Source organism: Oryx dammah, unplaced genomic scaffold (genome assembly GCF_014754425.2).
Source record: "Oryx dammah isolate SB20612 unplaced genomic scaffold, SCBI_Odam_1.1 HiC_scaffold_9, whole genome shotgun sequence".
In the NCBI taxonomy this organism is placed as follows: Eukaryota; Metazoa; Chordata; class Mammalia; order Artiodactyla; family Bovidae; genus Oryx; species Oryx dammah.
The window spans coordinates 49,839,217-49,859,489 of NW_024070193.1; the positions used below are offsets into that span (position 1 = coordinate 49,839,217).

A 20,273-nucleotide genomic window follows, 5' to 3' on the forward strand; every position below is an offset into this window, starting at 1 on the left:
ATGTGTGATCAAGAGATAAGAGTATTATATTAAGGCATTTGAACAAATTTTTTTTTTAAGGTATAAAATTATAATCCAGTGAAGTATTTGTTATAGTTTGTTTATGCTTCCCTGGTAGCTCAGCTGGTAAAGAATCCGCCTGCAATGCGGGAGACCTGGGTTCGATCCCTGGGTTGGGAAGATCCCCTGGAGAATGGAAAGGCTACCCACTCCAGTATTCTGGCCTGGAGAATTCCATGGACTTTCACTTTTCTTTGCTTAAAGCAGTCACTGGAGTCTAATCCTTTGTTAACTTCTAATTTATATGTATATACTGACTTGATAATGTTATTTAAAAATTCTATTTGGAGAAAACCCTAAAAAACAGAAGATCCAAGCCTCCAACCACAAGGATGCTTTTTTCAGGAGCAGTGGTAACTACTGGTTTGTCCTTTGTTCCTCACATTTTCTGAGCAATATTAAACTGGCTTAGGTCTTCCTGTCCCTCTCCCAGCACCTCAGTAAATCTTTTTAAAATTGTATTTAGTATAAAATGTAGTCCATAGGCATTACTGAGGAATTTGTTCAAAACGTCACAGGATCATATTTAATACGAAAATTCCTTTATAGATCATTGCTTCATGCCAAATTATGCTGTCCTAAAAATGCCCAGACTGAAAAAAATACATTTGCTTGCTGAATAAAAGTGAATACTTCATCACTTAAAGAAAAAACCCCCAAGATATTTCACATAAAAATGCAGATTTCAGCTTATCCTTTTAAAAAGCATATGTGTGAGGGAGGGAGTGGGGGGTGGAGAGCTTACCAATATAAAGTCCACTTTTTGTTTATAATGAGCTGAATTACAGTATAACCTTTAGAGGAAATTATTAGACATTTTTTTTTTTTTTTCTCCAGAGAAGGGACCAACACATACATACATTTTAGGCTGTGCCAAGAGGCAAAATTAAGGATATCACATAGGTACTTAGACAACTATTCAGGGAAAAAAAAAAAAATCACTGTGGCTCATAGGCTATAAAACAAGAGTGCTGGCCAAGTTTACCAACTAACGCTCTGGAGAACCTTGTGCTTATGCCGTAAGGGGCACAGCGTGGCTTGATATACACACGCATAGCCCGTATGGGGGCTTCCCTGGTGGCTCCGTGGTAAGGGATCCTCTCGCCAACGCAGGAGATGCAGGGTTTGTCCCTGGGTCAGCAAGACCCCTGGAGAAGGAAGTGGCACCCACTCCAGTACTCTTGCCTGGGCAATCCCACAGACAGAGGAGCCCGGCAGGCTACAGTCCACGGGGCTGCAAAAGAGCTGGACACGACTTAGCGACTAAATTAACAACAAGAAGCTTATATACATGTGTATCAAATCCAAATCATTAGTTATATATCTTAAATATGTATAATTTTTATTAAAATGTGTAGATAAATAAAAATAATTACTGGGAGAAGAGTTTTACTTAATTAGAAGCAGCAGTGGAAGACTTTAAAAATAAAGTCAATCTTTTCACTTCTGTATAGTTACTAAAATAAACTGCGAAGAAATAAACATAAGGACATAACCAGTAATTCAGACATCACATTAGGTGCTAAACGGATTCAAAGTTTTTGAAAGAAAGGGTGTACATAACAAATTAAATTGATTATATCTATGAAAAAACAGGTTAATAAGCAAATTAATAAAATAGGCAATATTTCAGGGGAAGGACCTGGGAGCCACTCTTCTAACTTGGGTGCAGAGAGATTCTTTGATCTGATGAAAGCCAAGACAGGGGCTGTTGCTCAGCCAGCTTTGAGAGCCAACAATCTGGAATATTTGAGGACCACACTTAGAACTGTTTTCCAGGATCAGTCATTCAGAAGTAGCTATTTAAATACAATCTGTGATGTGCTAAATATAAAGAACTATCTCTTCATTAAAAAAAGGGTCTAATTTTTTGTTAAGAAACTCTGCCTCATCTGCTTCAAAGAGTTGATAACTAGAGCAGTTGTTGGTTCAAGGGCAAAACAACACAAAAACAACACTAATGTCAGCAACAGAGAGAAGGTGTTACAGACAGAAAATCAGGCTGTTAGATATACCAGGCAGGCAGACATCTGCTGCTGTGGGTTCCTTCATTAAGGTAAACGCCTCCAGGCATTTCTACTGGACACTCTTTCCTAAATGCAGTTCCCAACGAATGTGAGGGCTTGCCAGGTGGGCCAGTGGTAAAAGAATCTGCCTGGCAATGCAGGGAATTCAGGAAACACAGTTCAATCCCTGATTGGGAAGATCCCCTGGAGATTAGATTAGAATCCAATCTAATATTCTTGCTGGAGAATTCCATGGACAGAGGAGTCTGACAGGCTACAGTCCATGGGGTTGCAAAGAGTTGGCCATGACTGAGTACAGAGCACACATAATGCATGAAGGCAGCGGGCAGGCACTTCTTCAAACACAACGCCATAATCCAAATGCTCAAAATCTATTCGGATTCTTCCCAGTTACAGTGAATTAGTGACATTGTACAAAGTAGTGTATTTTATTGTTCAACCTTCAAAGTCCACCTAAAAATTTATAGATTCACCAAAATGAAAAGAGAAGAAAAAATTTAAGACCAATCAGGAATATCTAAATATGGGAAAGGTATTTGATGGGTTTAAGGAGTTTTTATCCTTTTGTTAGGTCTGATACAATAAATAAGAAAAAAGTTCTTAACTAGAGAGGCATACTGAACTATTTATTGGGAAATGGCATGATGTATGGGATTTGCTTTAATATAATTCAGGGGAAAATAAGGAGGGAAAGAGGAAGAAATAGAAGAAACAAAATTGGCCAATAATTGTTCAGGCTGCTTCTGGAAAATTTCCATAGGAAAAAGTGTTTAAAAAAGAACATATCAATGTATACATTTTGAAACAAAACAAAAAACTATTTATGCTAGTGTACTCAAATAAATTAAATTCTGATTTTAAAATAGCTACTGAATTAGCTGTTAGTCACAAGCCTGAGACAGTGGGTCCCCATGCGCTGCACTCACGCTGGTCAGATCTGGGATGCTCACGTCATCCACGTCAGAGACGACGCTCCCCCTACGATTGGAGCGACTGAAATAATCAGCGGCAGAAACCTTTCAGTTAGAAAAAAATGAGATGTTTAAAATTAAGAACAGAGAGAACAAAACGATAACACTGTCATATAAGGGGAAACTTTTTTTTTCTTTTTGTTGTGTGATAAAGTATCAAGAAATGAAATGAGGGAAGTGCTCTGATTACCCACTCAAGAAGGTAAGAAAGAAATGTAAAGCGCTCCAAAATGACATCACAGCTCCCTAAAATAAACTCTTATTAATTTTAGTCAGAGTTCTATGCTACAGAGATCATCATCTACTGCCTGAAGAGGGGCATCACCCTCATCACGAGGGATTCTAGGATAGCATTTACCTAAAGCCTCCACTATATTCCACAAATGTATAATGCATTATAGCTATCGACTCTGTTAAGCACATATATGCTGAATGCAGAACCACCTGCAGAATATTTATTGTGCCTTTTACCCATTTGCCACAGTTTCCTCTTTTTCATATTTCTCCGGACCAGGAACTGTAGGACAAAACAACGAAGGAACTACACTGGCCTCTTTCTGGTTCCCTGAACACAACAGTCTCTTCCCACCTTCGCCGCTGGCCTAAGAACTCTCAGCTCAAAGCTCCCCTCCCTTGTAGCCGCCTTCTCTGACCACCCCATCCCGAAGGGACACACACTCCACTCAATGTCCTCCATCATATCACCTGCTTTTTCTCGTCACAGTCTCTGGGTTTACTTTCTCTTTTTGTTCCTTGCTTTACCAGTTTTCCCCCCTATTTCTTTCATTAGGATGAAAGCTCCATGAAGTCAGCAATCTGGCCTGTGTGGCATTATTCCCAGCCATTAACACAGTGCCTCATATACAACTGGTACTCACTCCATAAGCATTTGTTGAATTAAAAAACAATGAACATTCTTTTCTTTTTATTGAAGGATTATTGCTTTAATCAATGAACATTTGTTACCTCACTCATCAGCTACTGCTTACCTCAGTTTTGTCTGATTTCCTTGCTCAAAAACTCTTCTCTTCCAGAAAGGAATCTGGAAGCCCATGCACACAGCTGCCTTCTTTAAGGCTTACAAATATGAAGTTTTATAAAGAGCTGAGATGATCATCCAATAGTATTCTTGTTTACAGTAACAGTAATGCAACTTAAATTTACATATAATACTATAAAGGTACCCACTATCTCAGAATTTCGATAGTTCATTTACGTCATATATTAAGCCTAACTACAAAGATAGTTATTACATGCTCATTAAATAAATAAAAATAATAAATAAAGAAATCACTATTAATACAACTAATAGGTTGGAGCAACGGTCCAAGCCCCTGCCCTTTCCACTCCATCACTTTCCAGGGTGTTTTCGGGTGTCAGGGACTGTTCTTTCTTCTTCAGCTGTGATTATGAGCATTATCTGGCTTGCCAAGGAACCAAAACTGTCTTAGTTCAATCACTGTATTTCTGGCAACAAAGCTCACAAACTCTTGCTGTTCCCCTTTTCTATGAAAAACTTGGGTTCACAATCTTTCACAAAACATGACTCAAAGTAAATGGCCTTCTAATTTCTTAAAGGAATTATAGCCTCTATAGCCTCTCAGTTATTGGGCTCTCTTTTTTTCTTTTAGCTCTAAGCTGACACACCATTCTCAAAGTAATTTTCAAATCAATTCTTAACATAGCAAAAATGTCATCAGCTCTCTGTAAAATTTCTTGTTTCATAAAAAAACCTGAAATCATATAATTTATATTCTAACATAGCTATTTCTTACCTTTACAATTGTAACTCTAGTTGAATTCTAAGACAATATTTTTAAATTTTGCCATCAGCAACTCAAAAAATTCACAGGTCTTAAAAGACATATAAACAATAGTTAAATACACAGTGAATAAAACTACTAATTAATGGCAGCATGATTTGTAATCCACAGTAATGAGTTTTAAAGAATGTGGAAACATTAATCTTGTTTGAGAATTTTTTTGTTTTTGGTGAACTGTGCATATACATGCATGTGCATAAAACAGCAACGAAGAATAAAAAGTGAAAATCTGTCAAGTACATAATTACTAGCACATAAGAGGTGGCATTAGGAAAGTTTACACAGCCCACTGAGAAAAGTATTCTCAGGAATACATTTCCAAAGGTAAATTATTCATATAAACTAAATTTGAAGAAAATGCTCATTTCGTAAAGTGCAAATTTCAGTTTTCAATAGATTTCATGTGATCACACGGTGTTGCAATTTTAAAACTTATTAGATGTGTTTGCATGCAAAACACGCTCACCACGCTGTCCCTTCGCCCACGGCTGGCACAACCAGAAGACGTAATGCTTGCAGTGTCATCGTCGATAAACTACGGATATTAAAAGTAGATAATGACAAAGATGCACTTTCACTAAGGTATATGGTCTTCCCGTGACCATAAGGACAGGAAGGAAGGCTTTGGGAAACATGCAAATGCTCTCTATGAGTACTGATTGCAATTAGCACCACTACTGTCCGCCATTAAACCAAAAAGCTGTTTTGAGGCATAACGAATAATCACCAAAAACCAAAAGATAGTTCCCAAAAGCACAAAGATTAAAATAGTATTTACCTTTTAAGTTAAATGAAAGAAAAAGGGGGGTGAAGCATGACTCTACTAGCCAAAACCTGCTAGGGACCTCATGCTTTTTAAACCTCTAGGCCCTCTGGGATCCACTTATTACAATGAATTATAATCTTATAATTCATTAAGTCAATAAATACACTGTCTTTTAGTTTGGGAGAGAAAAATAATCTTCTCAGGTGAAATAATATGTCAGACACAGAATTTCCTCCACCAAGGCCACTGAAACGACGATTCCTGCTGTCCTTCCCTCGCTCCTGTGCAGCACGTCTCCACGTGTTCCTCACATTCCTGCGCGGTCCCCTTCCTCGGTCAGCAGCAGTGGGACGCACCTGCAGTGAGCAGGCTGCCTCCATTCTGACTTCACCAAGGAGCCATTCTGGCATCACTGGGGTAATGACTCTGAGTCCCAACTTGCAAATGAAATAACATTTAGCCAGCACACAAGGACAAGATTCTACACTCAGCTAAAAACATTACCATAATTTTTTTTTCGGGGTGGGGGGCAAGGGACCATCACAGTTGGGACACTAAAAATGACATCAGGCTCAAGAACTGCCAAGTGGAATTTTATTACCAGGTGGGTTAAATATAAACTTCCTCCTGTGAAAGAGCTTTTATCTCCTTAAACATCCCTTTAATAACTTTTTGTTAACTGTCTAAGAGTGGAATCCTTGATAAATGTCACTTGAAAATGGCAGGGAAAATGAGTCAAACTTATACACAGAGGAAAGTCCATATAACTTGTCTGTTCTACTCTACAAAGTAACCTGTGCTGACCTTTAAGAAACTGCTTAATAATTTCTCCAATTTTAACACCATCAAGAATAACAAGGTGGTTCCTAAAAAAGTCATAATTTGCTATTAAAAATAGTAATTAGTACAGTCTTTTTGGTGGGTAATATGGTAATATATAAATGTACATACTCTGTGGTTCCCATCATTTCATGATTAGCAATTTACCATGCAGATCTATCTACTCATATAAGTACACAAAAATATACTTGTATAAGCATGTTCATTGTACAAGTATCTGTTGTAGCAAAAATCTGACAACCTAAAAGCTCATCAAAACAGGAGCAGTTTTTCAAATCGACAGCCCAGGCACTAACAGAATGATGATACATTGCCATTAAAAAAAAAATGTGCTGACATAAAACTAATCTCTAAGAGGCATTCAGTGGAAATAGAAAGGGACATGAATTATTTTTGAAAATATTTTAAATGTCCCCCCCTCGAAAAAGAATAAATCTTTATATACTAATTTGAAAAGATACTGTGAGTAAAGAAAACAAGTTAAGCAGCATTATGTACATGAATCACTTGCATACTGTTCAAACACAGGACACTCGTACAGACATAACGTATCTCTGAAAGGTTACACACAAACAGAGGTTGCATTTGGGGGACAGAAACAGGAGAAAAGGGCCAGAGGACTTTTACTTTGTACTTTCCTTAAGCTAATATTACATTTATAAATTTAAAACAAGTTTTAATACTCTAGAAAGATTGGATAATTAGAATCGTCCCAGTTTTGTGCTTTATGTAGCAATTTTTTTAAAGTTGATATATTTTTTCTCTCACTCCACTGATTGAAGGGCTAGGAAGCAAGTGGAATGGTTCAATGTATAAAGGAGAGATGAAAAGGAGAAAGAAAAAGGACAGGGCAGCTAACTCACACCCTGCATTACCACCACTGGGGGGAAAAAAAGAATTTCCAAATGACAGTTACAAATAAATTTAAAAAAAAAATTCTAATGTCACTATATTCAGACTCATTTAAGAATTATGTGCTAAGTCACATTCATACAGAAACCACCAATTCAGACAAATTAGTTCTTGAGTTTGTGTACTGAAGGAAAATGGCAATCCATGCACAAAAGGGTGAAACACACCACAGCCTCGATATTCTGAACTGTGAGTACAGATTAATGAACCAATCAGAAGTGTCTACAGAACATGCAAATAGACCAGGCAGCTCACCACAGGACTGCTTCGGGATGAACTCGTTCTTGATGAGTGAAAACTGTATTCAGATGGCTATAAAGTTTCCAAGACGACAGGTTTTACAATAACGATCAGCTCCTTTTCCCGCTGGGAATACATCAGTGCCCCTGGACCTGACTCAGCCTGGTTCCCAGGTGAAAGTAACTGTTACTCCCCCGGCTGGAGCCCTACTGCACTCCTACCCTCATGACCCAGCAGCCCACAGCAAGAGCAAGGAGAGAAAAAGGGGGTGCCCCGAGAAGCGCTATTCTCATCCTCTCCCTGAGGAACTGATGAGCCAGAAAAGAGGTTTCTCTGCTCATACAGCCTTCACACTTGAAGCCTGTTTGCAGCAGGCACTTTCTCACAGCTTGGGGGAGAGTCACAGTTGACAAGCTGATGGGTTTCACAGCTTGGAGAGTTATTAAGGTCAGATTAAATGGCTTTTTCTTTGTAAGTAAACTGTGTCCACCTACACCTCGCCCTCCTCACCACCTCCCCCTGCTTGGACTTACAGTTCGAGAACCGTAAGGGTTATATAATCCACCATTATACAATGACACCTGAAGAACAAAGGAAATGCCATTTAGCCATTCAGCATCAAAGTTATTTTCAAAGTGATATAACTTCTTCAAAGTACTCAGTTCCAAAACAGCTGAAGAATAGTGTTTAAGTGCACAGCCTCCTGAGGTGATAAGACTCGTTTATGTCTGCATAAATTCCTGGGTCAGCCTCAGTAAAGCTTCAGGCTCACACTTTATTTCAAACAGCACCACTGGTTACAGCATAGCCTTTCATCATCATGTTATGAAATTAGGAGAACAGTTACCAATTTATTCTCTCAAAAGAGGGAAGAAAACAGGTAAGAAAGTGAGGTACAGAAAGCTTTGCCCAGTGTCACGATAAAATTAAGCACAAAACCTCAGGTTCCCGGTCACTAGAAGAGGCCACAACAAAATAGCCTGAAAGCAACCAACTCACCATCGCACATTACACAGAGCGATTGTTTTGGCTTTCAAGTCAGCTGCCTTCATTAGAGCCGAGTATTGATGTGGCCAAGGCCACAGCTGTTCCCCTCCCAAAATATGACACCCCATGCCTAGGCAGCCATCTCACACAAGTATGCAAGGGGAGTGGAACCATGCAAATCCACCTCCTCTAGGAAGCCAATTCTAGGCAAGGGCCCACAACAGCCAGCAGTATCTACCACTGTGAGGAGAACACGCTCATTTTTACTCCCCGAAAGTTTTGTACTATAAGCACAGGCAGCACATTTTGCGGTACACACAGCACTAAAGCCACGTGTCCTTGACTGTTTTGGAGGAAAGATGTCAAGCTAGAGTCAGCATCATGACAATGGCTCCTCCAAGAGCACACACATTGGAAGTGGAAAATACAAACCAGACTGGCACTTCTCAGCAGACCAGAATTTACAGTGGAGGAGGCCTATGGAGAAAGCGCATGATTTAACCCGAAGGAGAGGAACCGGCAGCTCTGAAGGCACCACACTCCTCAGGAAGTACTAACCCTGTAGCTCTTGGATGTCGCCAGAGGGTCGCTGTACAGGGAGGAAGACTGCTAAGAAACGAAAACAAAACACAAGCAAGAAAAGACAGGGAGAACTGGTCTCACAATCATGAAAGCAGGAAGCTTACGCTTATTTTATATTTCATAATTCATCAGTAATTCCTAAGTGTTTAAGGCAGTTAAGTGACACATAAAATGAGAAAAACTTAACCATTAGAAATCTCTTTAACTATCAATTTTAAGGGGTCAGAAAGAAAAACACTTGGAATGGTTTTCTGTAAATGTGTTTTAAGTCCCACTGGTCTTTGAACATTGATATCAGGAGATGAGAGGGCCACCTAAGAAAATGCTCTGGGAACAAGGGCCAAGGCGCAGGGAGCGTGGCAAAGCGTGGCCACGCCGCAGTAGTTGCCAGCAGCTCCTGGGGCATCGAATGGGCGTATCCTGATTACCGGGGAGCCAGGTGATGAATGAGCTCTGAGCTACTGCTATAAACATTCTTTTACAAGTGGATTAGAAAACCTATATTTCAGAGTGAGCCATGGGCAAAGTGCCTTAGTTTAATTAGATAAATTATACTGGTCACAGTGAATCCATGCATTAAACAAGGCACAGCATTATTTTAAAAGGAATTAAATCTTTTTTCCTGATGTCATCTCAGTACATTTTCAGTTCTTTTTCACTAAGCCCAATCAGACATGGGCTGAAAATAAGACTAAATCACGTATGCAGGTTTTGACAACTGAATTATTTTAAATGTACTGCCTGCCATATATTTAATATGTTCTAAATGTACGGTGTGCCAAATGCCTTGAAAGAACACGAGATTCTCACATTACGTAATTACATTCTTCTCGTGACATATCTTTTTGGTGTGCTGCTCAGCTTGTGGGATCTTAGTTCCCCAACCAGGGACTGAACTCAGGCCCTGGCAGTGGAAGCGCTGAGCCATAACCACTGGGCCACCAGGGAGTTCCCTCTCATCACACTTATAGTTTATATTTCCACACATACACTTTTAGGGAAAGGACACACGCCACGATATGTACTGATGCCTACAACTTATTTTGAAATGTGCCCTTCCCAAAAAGACGGACTGATGGAAACACAGTGGGACAGTCAGACAGACAATTACATGATAAAGGAAATATAGTAAAAACGTTAATTGTTGAATCTGAGTATAGGTATGTGGGTGGTTACTATATAATTTTTTGAACTTTTTTGTAAATGTAAATATTTTTCACTTAAAAAATTGGAAAAAATGGTACTCATTAATAAATGTGGTGATTCAATAGTTACCATCATTTAAAGATACACTCACACAGACAATGTGAATTCAGTTATCACAAACCTGTACAAACACAGCCATTCACAGATTAGTCCTAAATAGTCAAAATGCAAAACAGGGGATTAGAAATGTGTTAAAGTTGGATAAAACAAATAAAGCCAAAAAATCTTGTGACAAACCCGAGAACAGTAGGCAGAGGTGGGTTTGCTATGTCTAAGACTGCTATAGTTTCTTTGGTCAAAGTAGAGGCCACTCTGCAAAAAGCAAAATCAAACACATTTTTCTTAGGTTAAATGCTGTTAACCTAACAATAATGACAAAATTGGATATTCCCAAATCCCTTCTCCAAAACAATGATTTTAAAGATTTGAATTATATTAAGTCAAAGTCAAAATAACAGCGATTTCAAGTCTCTCAAAAAAGACTAATATTAAAGGTTAACTTTTCAAACCAAATCATTGCTATTTTTTTTTTTACTTTAAAAAGAATATAAACCCTCAGATAAAATAGAAAGGAAATAGGAAGTGAATTATTCTCATGTCACACTTAGGAATGTCTTGAAAAACCCAGGATAAATGGATAATTACCACTTTTATAATCTATTTGGAAACATTACAGAAATCATTAAAGCTATTTTTTTCCCAAAACTCCTAATTCCATTATTTGTTCAAATAAACTGATCAAATTAAATTACCAAAGAAAGAGTGTGAGCAGTAAATATGGTTTGGTCTACGGCAGGTTCTTCTTCAATATACTAAGGGAAGCAATTACATTATTGTGATTGCTTGACGGGGGAAAGAAATCATCTAAACAATTTCAGCCATCTTTTTTGCTCAAGGTTAAGGAAGCCCAGGCAATCTCTGAGTGAACGACAGCTCCTCCACTGTTGACACCGCAATAGGGGACAGCCCTCCTCCCATCGCAACCTTGCCCTGCCCGACCTGCCTGCACCATAGCGTCTTAGAGACACCACGACTCACTTCTCCCCAGAGCTCCCAATCCTCCACCTGCCAGGGCCTCTCACTAACGTCCTCCCACTTCATCCTCGCCTCCTTCCCCATTTCTACCAGCCAAGGGCTCCCACGCCTCTCCCCACCTCACCAATGGTCAGAGCCCTACCCTAGGGAGCCCTGAGTTAGCAAGGAGCTTGGGCTGCACTTCCTCTGCAGTGCTGCTGCAACTCAACAGGGAAGAGGTGTTCCCAGCACCCCAAATGGGCACTGTAGCCTTTTTTTTTCTCCACAGCAATGCCATTTAGCAGCTTGGCTGGAATGGAGAGCACTATTAGTCCTACAGTTTAATTACACTATAGGTTGAAGAATTTTCTGCAAGACGGCATGGGAATTCTGCCATCATAAACTTTGTTGTTTTTACCAGAACATTAATTTCAAGTTCTCCAAATCTCAAATCTATAAAAACAATCATTCAGAATGATAGCTACATGTGAGTTTGGTACTGGCTATCGTTCAGTCGTGTCCGATTCTTTGCAACCCCATGGACTGTAGCACACCAGGCTCCTCTGCTCAGAGGGATTCTCCAGGCAAGAATACTGGAGTGGGCTGCCATGCCCTCCTCTAGGGGATCTTCCCAACCCAGGGATCGAATCCAGGTCTCCCGCATTGCAGGCAGATTCCGTCTGAGCCACCAGGGAAGCCCAATATCACAACTAAATCAACTCAAATATCCAAAATAAGTTATAAGAATCTCACTAAACCTATTAAGGTACAGTCCTCCAAAGGGCAATTCATAGATGAAAATACAGTATTAATGGACTTAGTGTGACACTTTCCTAACTCTAGCCACCAGGGTTAGCATACGTTAGTGAGGTGAAAGTCAGTCAGTCATTTCCGACTCTTTGCGACCCCATGGACTGGGGCCTGCCAGGCTCCTCTGTCCATGGAATTCTCCAGGCAAGAATACTGGTGTGGGTATCCTATCTTTTCTCCAGGGGATCTTGCTGACCGAGGGATTGAACCAGAGTCTCCTGCGTTGCAGGTGGATTCTTTACCAGCTGAGCTACCAGGGAAGCCCATCATATGTTAACTTGATATTAAATCTCGTACATGAACACAAAATTATTTTTAAATAAGGCTCTGGTAAGTCATGTTTCAGTATATTATCAGGTTTCAATAATGCCTGAAGAACACACCAATGCAGTCATAATTCTTAATTTCCCTGAAAGGATCAGTGAATTTTACAACCACACAAAATACTGTGATATGAGACACAACAGAACTAACCAGTGGGTCTTTATGAGAACCAGAAGATCTCTTCTTCATTCCGTAAGAGTGACTGTAAGAATGATTCTGGAAGTAAATATTGATGTTAACTTTAAAGATCATATAGTGAAGTCTTAAGATAATTTAATAAAGTGCGTCTTAAAATCATACATGGAAACAGGCCCACGTGAGACACAGTAGTCTACACGCATGCACTCCATTTCCCTCCTGCTAGTGGGAAATGGGCTCAGGCACACAGCCTGCCACACACCAGCATCCCCTCAGCCCCCCGTGCCACCCAGCTCAGTGTGGAGCCAAGCTGAATTAGGGCTCAGAACCAGCAGGCTCTAAGTGAGGGCCTTCACACCACACCTCATTTGAGTCTCTGATTCTTTAAAAAGGTATGAGTGACAAGAGAGGCCACTTCCTTTTGCAGTCCTCCTTACTTAAAGGCCAAAGAGCAATCCTGCGCATCCACCAAAGCACGATGAGAACAGAAAACCTAACACTGTGCTGCCCGAGACAGTCCTCCTAACCCGAGTTACTGGTCCCACAGCAGGCGCTGCTCAGCGGAGAGCAGCCTACACAGCGTGGCCCGTCTCAAGCAGCAGCAGCATCATTAGATAATAACCTGACATCCTTGGATGTAACTTCTAGGAGTCAGAGCCAAGTGCATGTGAGGGGATAGAAGAGAGCAATACTACTAAACAGGACAACTGGCAGGTAAGAAGTCCAATGTGGATATGCACCTTTGGTCTGAAAGGAGGAGGTGCAGCCAGAAGGGGCCTAGCTATCAACAGCCTGCTCTACACACACCACCTGAAACAGGCACCGCGAGATCCCCAACCAGTGATCACAAGTTCATTTCCCCTTTTTGTTTAAAGTGCAGATCTTTCTTTCAGACATTATTACTCTGAACATAAGAGCTGTGGCAACGTATGGATACATTAACCCAAGAAAAACACACTACAAGTAAACTTCCTTGGCCAAAATGACATGCCATCAAAAATAAACCAAATCAAGCAAAAATGAGTGGACGGAACTGATGTTTCAGTTGTCACCTGAATCCTTTCACACCTGCTGGCTTGTGACACAGAACATAAAACATAGCAGGTGTAGTTGTAAAACATGCTGCTGAGTTCAGTACATCCCAAAACACCGCTGGAAACATGTCTTCCAGGGCAATGAGTATGTGTCAGCTGGGTGACTCATCATTTTAAGAAAAGATACTACTACCAATCTTAGTCCTGAATAGGAAAGCAAAAAATTTTTATATGATCCTGAGATCCTACAAGGCAAAGCTATTCAAGTGCTAAATCATGCCACAACTGCACACTAGAATTTGCCGTTAGTCATATATTTCCCCCAAACATCACAACAGACCCGTGAAAAAGTTAGACATCATCTAGGATTAGCATCACCAATTGTTTATAAAGTGAAACTAAATTTAACACAAAGTCATGCAATACATACTAATGATGAAAGTCTTGATGATCTATCCTTAAGAGCATCATACTGGATTTCAGGAAAAGGTGAAAGTTGGTTGTATTCCCAAAATCAGAAATACAAAGGCGGGGGGAAGCAACATTCATAAAATTATGAAAAATCCAGCACTACTTTAAAATCCCCAAATTATTAAACATAACAGCTGTGACATGTGAATTAAAGAATACTCTCCCCCTCACTCTTTCCTAGTATAGGTAATTGTTAAACTATATGTACAGGAAAAACTTCATGTTCTCATTCAAATCCAGAATTTATAATCAGTAATGTTCAGATGATTCACCCCAGTACACTGCAGCACAGAACACCCAAGGAAGCCTTTAAATACAGGAATTAAGCATCCTAACGGTCTGTGACTATCATTGTCCATCATGTGAAATGTGGCAAAAGCAAGTCATGGAGAAGCAACGAAGCAGGAACACATAGCTATGATGAAACTTACCAAAAAAAAAAAAACTAAACTAAACTAAAAGACAAACAACAACTGCAGCATTAAAATGGGGAAAGTTCCCTTGGATCTGCTTGTGCACACACCTGGCAAACATTCCTTCTCAAGAACTTTCCCTATGAAAAATAGTGAACAAAGCTAGAAACTTGGTCAGAGCAAAGTGTGGAATGGATAGTATACATATAAGTGGCATGAAATATAAATCAAAGAAAATAGATATAAAATTTATGACAAGACCAGAAAACCATACTTCCTGTAGGGTCTTTAAGAAAATAGTATGTTTAGCACCACATGTCAAATCCAAGAAACCAAATTAAATAGTAACTAACTACTCAGATTGGTGTTTTCCTAATTTTTTTAAGCATTCTAGTCAGATTTTTTAAGCAATCTTGCCCAGAAGAGCAATGTATAAAACAAAATCAATGAACAACTTCCTCAGGTAGTTTGGTAAAAATATCTTTCTTTTGTAACTCTTACACCCAATTAGAATCTTAGGGAATACTATTCAGAAACCTGATCCAAAGTAATGTTTTTCTAAATGTGGACTGCAACTCATTAGTAGTTCATAAAATCAATTTATGGGTTCAACCAACATAAAAAAATACAAAATACTAGAGTGGATCACGTACAGTAAGTATTATTTTTGTAAAATTTGTTTCTGTTTTTATATACTTATATACATACAAAAACAGGCACATCTCTGCATATGTATATTGGATTACAGTGTAAAATGTATTCCTGTCATAGAGGCTGCAATTTTAAAAAGCCTAAAATAGACTAAAAGGTAAAATTTTAAAGTGTAGTTCTAATAAAGCATTAATATAATAGGTCAGACAGAACAAAGGTTTCAATTCATGCTTAATGAGATGATCATTCACAAAAAATAATGCAGAAACTCCCCAAAATGTATTTTATAAGTATAAGGCTAAGTGGTATAATTTTATCACTGGCAAGATTAAATTCAGAGAAAATGATATTGCAATAAATACTAAGAGGTACTGAAGCAAAATATCTGCATTTGCATACTTTTCTTATATTATCATGAAAACAGAATATAAAGTATTACTACATGTGTAAAAAAAATCTTGTTTATCCAAAATTTTCTAAAATGCCTAATGGTATGCATTTGGTGATAAATGATGTGCGTGGTAAAGTCACTGTGGTGAATGACATTTCACTGAAAATAAAGTTCCTTCTCTATGAAAGTTTTACCTGCGACTTCTCTCAGTTAACAAAATACCTTTTTTGTTTTTGTTTTTTTTTTAAAAAAACCCCATGACCAAAACATGTATTACTCAAATCACACATTCTTGCATATAAGCTATTCCATCCTCCCAAACAGGTAAGTTCATTGAAGGAATCAGTCTTAGTTCTCATCCTCTCTGTAACACCTGGTTTTCTGCAAAAGCATAAGATTTAACAAGTTGAACTGAAAATGATCTACTTTGATTTTCTTTTTCCAAAATATAATGTAGAGCTCAGATAGTTTTAGTTTATCTATTTATTCGGCTGTGCTGTGAGGCTTGCAGGATCTTAGTTCCTTGACCAGGGATGCAATCTGGGCCCCCGCACTGGAAGAGTGGAGTTCTAACCACTGGACCGCCAGGGAATTCCCTCAGTTTTAAAAACTGCTGAATCTGGTAGGAAAATCCACAACTTGGACATCCCAATCGCTACTACTGGTTGTACATCCGGTGAACAAAAAGAATCCTCCAGTATGTGACAGTTGGCATTTATGTTGTTTAAAACAAATGATTCATCAAAGAAGAGAGAACTGAAAATATTAAGGGCTCTAGCTGAACAAAATATTTCCAAACTTGCTATTATAAAAAGTATTAAAAAGCAGGCTACAGAAACAAAAGTTTGGCAAGTGTTTGTTTCTGTGGGAATGGACCTATTGCTCAGGCCCCCGGGGCGCTGTGAGTCAGCAGTGAATGCACAGTACTAACGCTGCACATTTCTCTGGGCTACACGCCATGAGGTCTTCACTGCTGGGTGTACGGGCTCTGCTCCAATGTGTCCCTGTAACGTCCTTCGATGGGTTCTTCCACAGAATTAAACAGTGTAGGAGTAAATGACAGAATAAAAAATTCCAAGCATATTAAAATTAAATTCATTAAAATTATACTAAAGCCACTGATAAACAGGAACTAATAAAAAACAACAGTAAAGCTCTCCACCAGTGAAAACTGTGATGTAGCCCTACCACTCTGATTCAAGATTACCTCATTTTCTAATTTCGGATCTCTTCCTTATAGTCTTCTTGTATTTCAATACATAAAAGCAGTGACCAAGCAGTCAGTCAGATTTTTTTTTTTTTAAAGGTCGATTGCTTTTTAAAGAAGCACTGTTTCAATTCTAAACTCAGGGCTTTGACTTAATCTTCCTTCCCCTTACCTACCATCTTGAACCATCGTGAACTATCTCTGCTCTTTTTATACAGAAAGTCTACAGCGTTGATACCACCTCTAGCCCCACATAGCTTCAGGCAGGACACCTTTCAAAGAAAGCAGTTAACTGGACAAAAGGAGAGATCAAAGTCCGAAGAATGTGGCATGAAACCATAAACACATCTTCCTCATATCCAAGTACTGCTAATGTTCATGTATCAAATACAAGGTTCAAAAGTCTTAGACTTTTTAATATACAGCTCATAGGTTTAAAAAAATAACTAGAAAAGAAATACCAAAACCCCAAATAATATAGCAAACCCCAATAAAATTCAGGTCAGGGTTTTAAGCCATCACATATATTTTTACAGAGAACACAAGTTGTCTACATTTTTGGTATAATGTAGATGGTAAAGTTATTCTAAAAGGCAATAACTTGATGAAAATTTAAAACTCCCAATACTATCAAGTTGGAAAAAAGAAAAAACTTATCTCAACTATATTTCTTTTATACTGTGTTATTAGTAAGCTTTCATTTCAAATCAGACAGTTGTTAGAAAGTCTAAAAATTTAAATATTCTAAATGTACACTAACAGTAGTACTGAAGTCTCTACAAGGTAGAAATTTTATTGATCTTGAAGTTCACAGACTGTTTTTTAAAAATATTAGGAGTTTTACTTTTTGCTACATAATAGGAAATTTTTATAACTACCATATAATGAAATAAAATACCATTTGGGTTCTAGTTATATCTTAAATTTATTTAATGATGTAATTTCCATGAAATGAAAATCAATCTCACTTTATAGACACTGAGTAAACAATTCCTTATTTAATTGCAGATTTTTTTGTTTGTTTACAGATTTGTTTTAAAAACAAATTAGGTTGAACTTGGATGGCTTTACCATTAGGTTAAAATAATATGTAAGTTTCCCATGCAAATTTACAAATAACCAGCTTGAAGACTGTGAACGTCACACTATGAACATTACAATAAGTCATGCTCTTTTCCTTTAAAATCGTTCTTAAACCACTAGTTAGATTTCTATAAAGGCTTTTTAATATTCTCTTAAATCTAAACTTTTATAATCAACCAAAATATTTATGATTCAAGTACTAGCTTATAAAAAGACAGTAGATTATATTCACCAATGAGAAATATAACCACTCCTGGGAACAACTGTACATTCAGAAAACATCATCTCCCTGCCATTCAATTTAGTGCATATGCATGTGCAAAATGTATGGGAAAAGCCGCACTCAGCCAGTATGCAACAGACTGTAACAAAAGGAAAATTATCCAAAAAATAAAACATGGTCTTAAGAATGTAAGTGGATTAAAAATATATATATATATAACCAGAGTAAAGACTATGTAAGAATGCAAACATATCAATAACTAGTAATACCAGAACATACTCAGTTTAATACAGTGTATTTTCAAGATAGGAAAAAAATACAAGATAGGAATATTATACAAGATAGAAAGAAAACTAGACCTGGGGATATTAACAAATATAGATCTTAACAAGAACAGAATTTTACTGATGAAAAAAAAATCTAGATATTAGCACATATACTATATTAATAATGTACAAATTAAAAGCATTGCTCTAAGGCAATGTGCTCTAAGCACAATTCATTAAGAACAGAGATCAGCTTTTTTGGCACAATGTGCAAGCCTTTAATGAACAATTTCTCATTTATTTTGATTTACAATGATGTACACTAAAAACTTGAGACAAACTACAAAATATTAATCAAAATATTGAAGCATGATCATTTCTATAAATATGATAAGACAGGCACTTTAAAAATCAGTTCAATTTTTCCACTGAATAAAACTATAATTAGTCACCCATGCCCCCAAATAATAAATTTCATTAAAAAATTATCATTTAAAAAAATCTGAAAGTAGGAAAAATCTGAAAGTTAGAACCATGCAGGTGTTATTTTATAAAATCAATCTTATTATTTTGTGATGATTTTTCAAAATCAAAAGTCCTTTTATAAAAAAAAGTAAATATACATGTTAATAGATGAAAATATTTATGATTTTAGAATTGATTTACTTATAACAATAATTTGAGAGAAAATATCACTTTCTAATGAAAAGAACTTTGCCAATATTTTCTCTTTTTTTTAGAAAAGACAAAGGGATATAGCTTTGCTATTAGGGTGTAAACAACTTAAAATACCAACCCTGTGACTGCCAAGACTTCGAACGGACAATGCATCCTCAACTCCCTGATAAAATAAAAACAACATAGTAAAGGTGTGTGAGTGGCTGCAGCAAGCTGATGAGGAAAAGTATCAGAGGCAAGTCTGTAGGTTATTACAAACCAGAGAAGGACGACGATGACTGGATCTGTGGGAATACCTGGCCCTTTCCGACTCTTCCTGGGAAAGGAGAAAGTACATGGACAGTTAATTACTGAGCAGAGGGCTGCCTATCAGAACTGAGCACAGAGGTACGTTTCCTCAAAGCTGAGTTTGGGCAGTCACATCCCTCCCTCAGTTGGAAGGGAAGCAGAAATCATCTCAGCAATGTTTTCATTTGAACAAGTGTATGTATGTCTGGCCATTTGTAGAATGTACTCGATACATGACCAAGAGAGCTCAATATACCAAGATAAAAATAAGTAAGTATACATAACCAACAGAAATTGAGGTCAGCATTAGAAGCAGACTTTGATCTATTTCTTTATGATGTTAGTTTATGCAAGGCAGGAAGAAATGTTTATTACAGATGTAGTTAACGGTGAAAATGTATTCTTTTAAAAAGGTTTGGGTTATAATTTTGTGCTCATTGCAAAAAATTTTTTACTCTTACCACTCTACTGGGAAAGCAAAGAACAACTAAATGAAATAGCCCCTGACTGTGTATTGTTAATATGAAAAACTACTTATAATTATGAGAAACTGAGTAAATACTTTAGAGTTGATAAAGTTGCCTCAGAAGCTATGCCTTATGAAGACTGTAAAAACAAAACACATACAAAAAAACCCAATTGACTAAATAAATGTAATTCTAATTTTTTCCATATTCAGCTATTAGCACTGTGGCATTAAGTACTGAGTCATGTGAAATTAAATGACTAGTCCCTAGAACCTAATCAACTGTAAGAAACTTCTGATCTTTCAGAATTTCAAAGTTTGGAGTGTCAATTCGCATTGACTAAGAATCTGCACACAACTGGCCAACTGGGTTCACAGGTAATTGACACAGCTTTTCCCAAA

The 20,273-nt window shown here is 37.8% G+C and overlaps 1 protein-coding gene across 14 annotated transcripts in view; it reads right to left on the reverse strand.

Moving 5' to 3' along the window:
- The window catches only part of LRRFIP2 (LRR binding FLII interacting protein 2), a 110,814-nt gene that overhangs the window by 39,137 nt on the left and 51,404 nt on the right, over positions 1 to 20,273 (reverse strand). For 6 of the 14 annotated variants that reach the window (XM_040246248.1, XM_040246244.1, XM_040246246.1 and 3 more), the window contains exons 5-15: positions 19,377 to 19,433; positions 19,236 to 19,280; positions 14,165 to 14,206; positions 12,713 to 12,778; positions 10,652 to 10,726; positions 9,185 to 9,235; positions 9,059 to 9,103; positions 8,173 to 8,220; positions 7,655 to 7,711; positions 5,348 to 5,416; positions 3,014 to 3,103 (exon numbers count right to left, since the gene is read on the reverse strand). The exons of 4 other annotated variants lie outside the window; for them this stretch is intronic. In XM_040246248.1, the coding sequence (XP_040102182.1) occupies positions 3,014 to 3,103; positions 5,348 to 5,416; positions 7,655 to 7,711; positions 8,173 to 8,220; positions 9,059 to 9,103; positions 9,185 to 9,235; positions 10,652 to 10,726; positions 12,713 to 12,778; positions 14,165 to 14,206; positions 19,236 to 19,280; positions 19,377 to 19,433 (645 nt within the window). The remainder of the gene's footprint in view (positions 1 to 3,013; positions 3,104 to 5,347; positions 5,417 to 7,654; positions 7,712 to 8,172; positions 8,221 to 9,058; positions 9,104 to 9,184; positions 9,236 to 10,651; positions 10,727 to 12,712; positions 12,779 to 14,164; positions 14,207 to 19,235; positions 19,281 to 19,376; positions 19,434 to 20,273) is intronic. 4 more of the 14 variants (XM_040246245.1, XM_040246251.1, XM_040246243.1 and 1 more) reach the window with 3 other exon arrangements.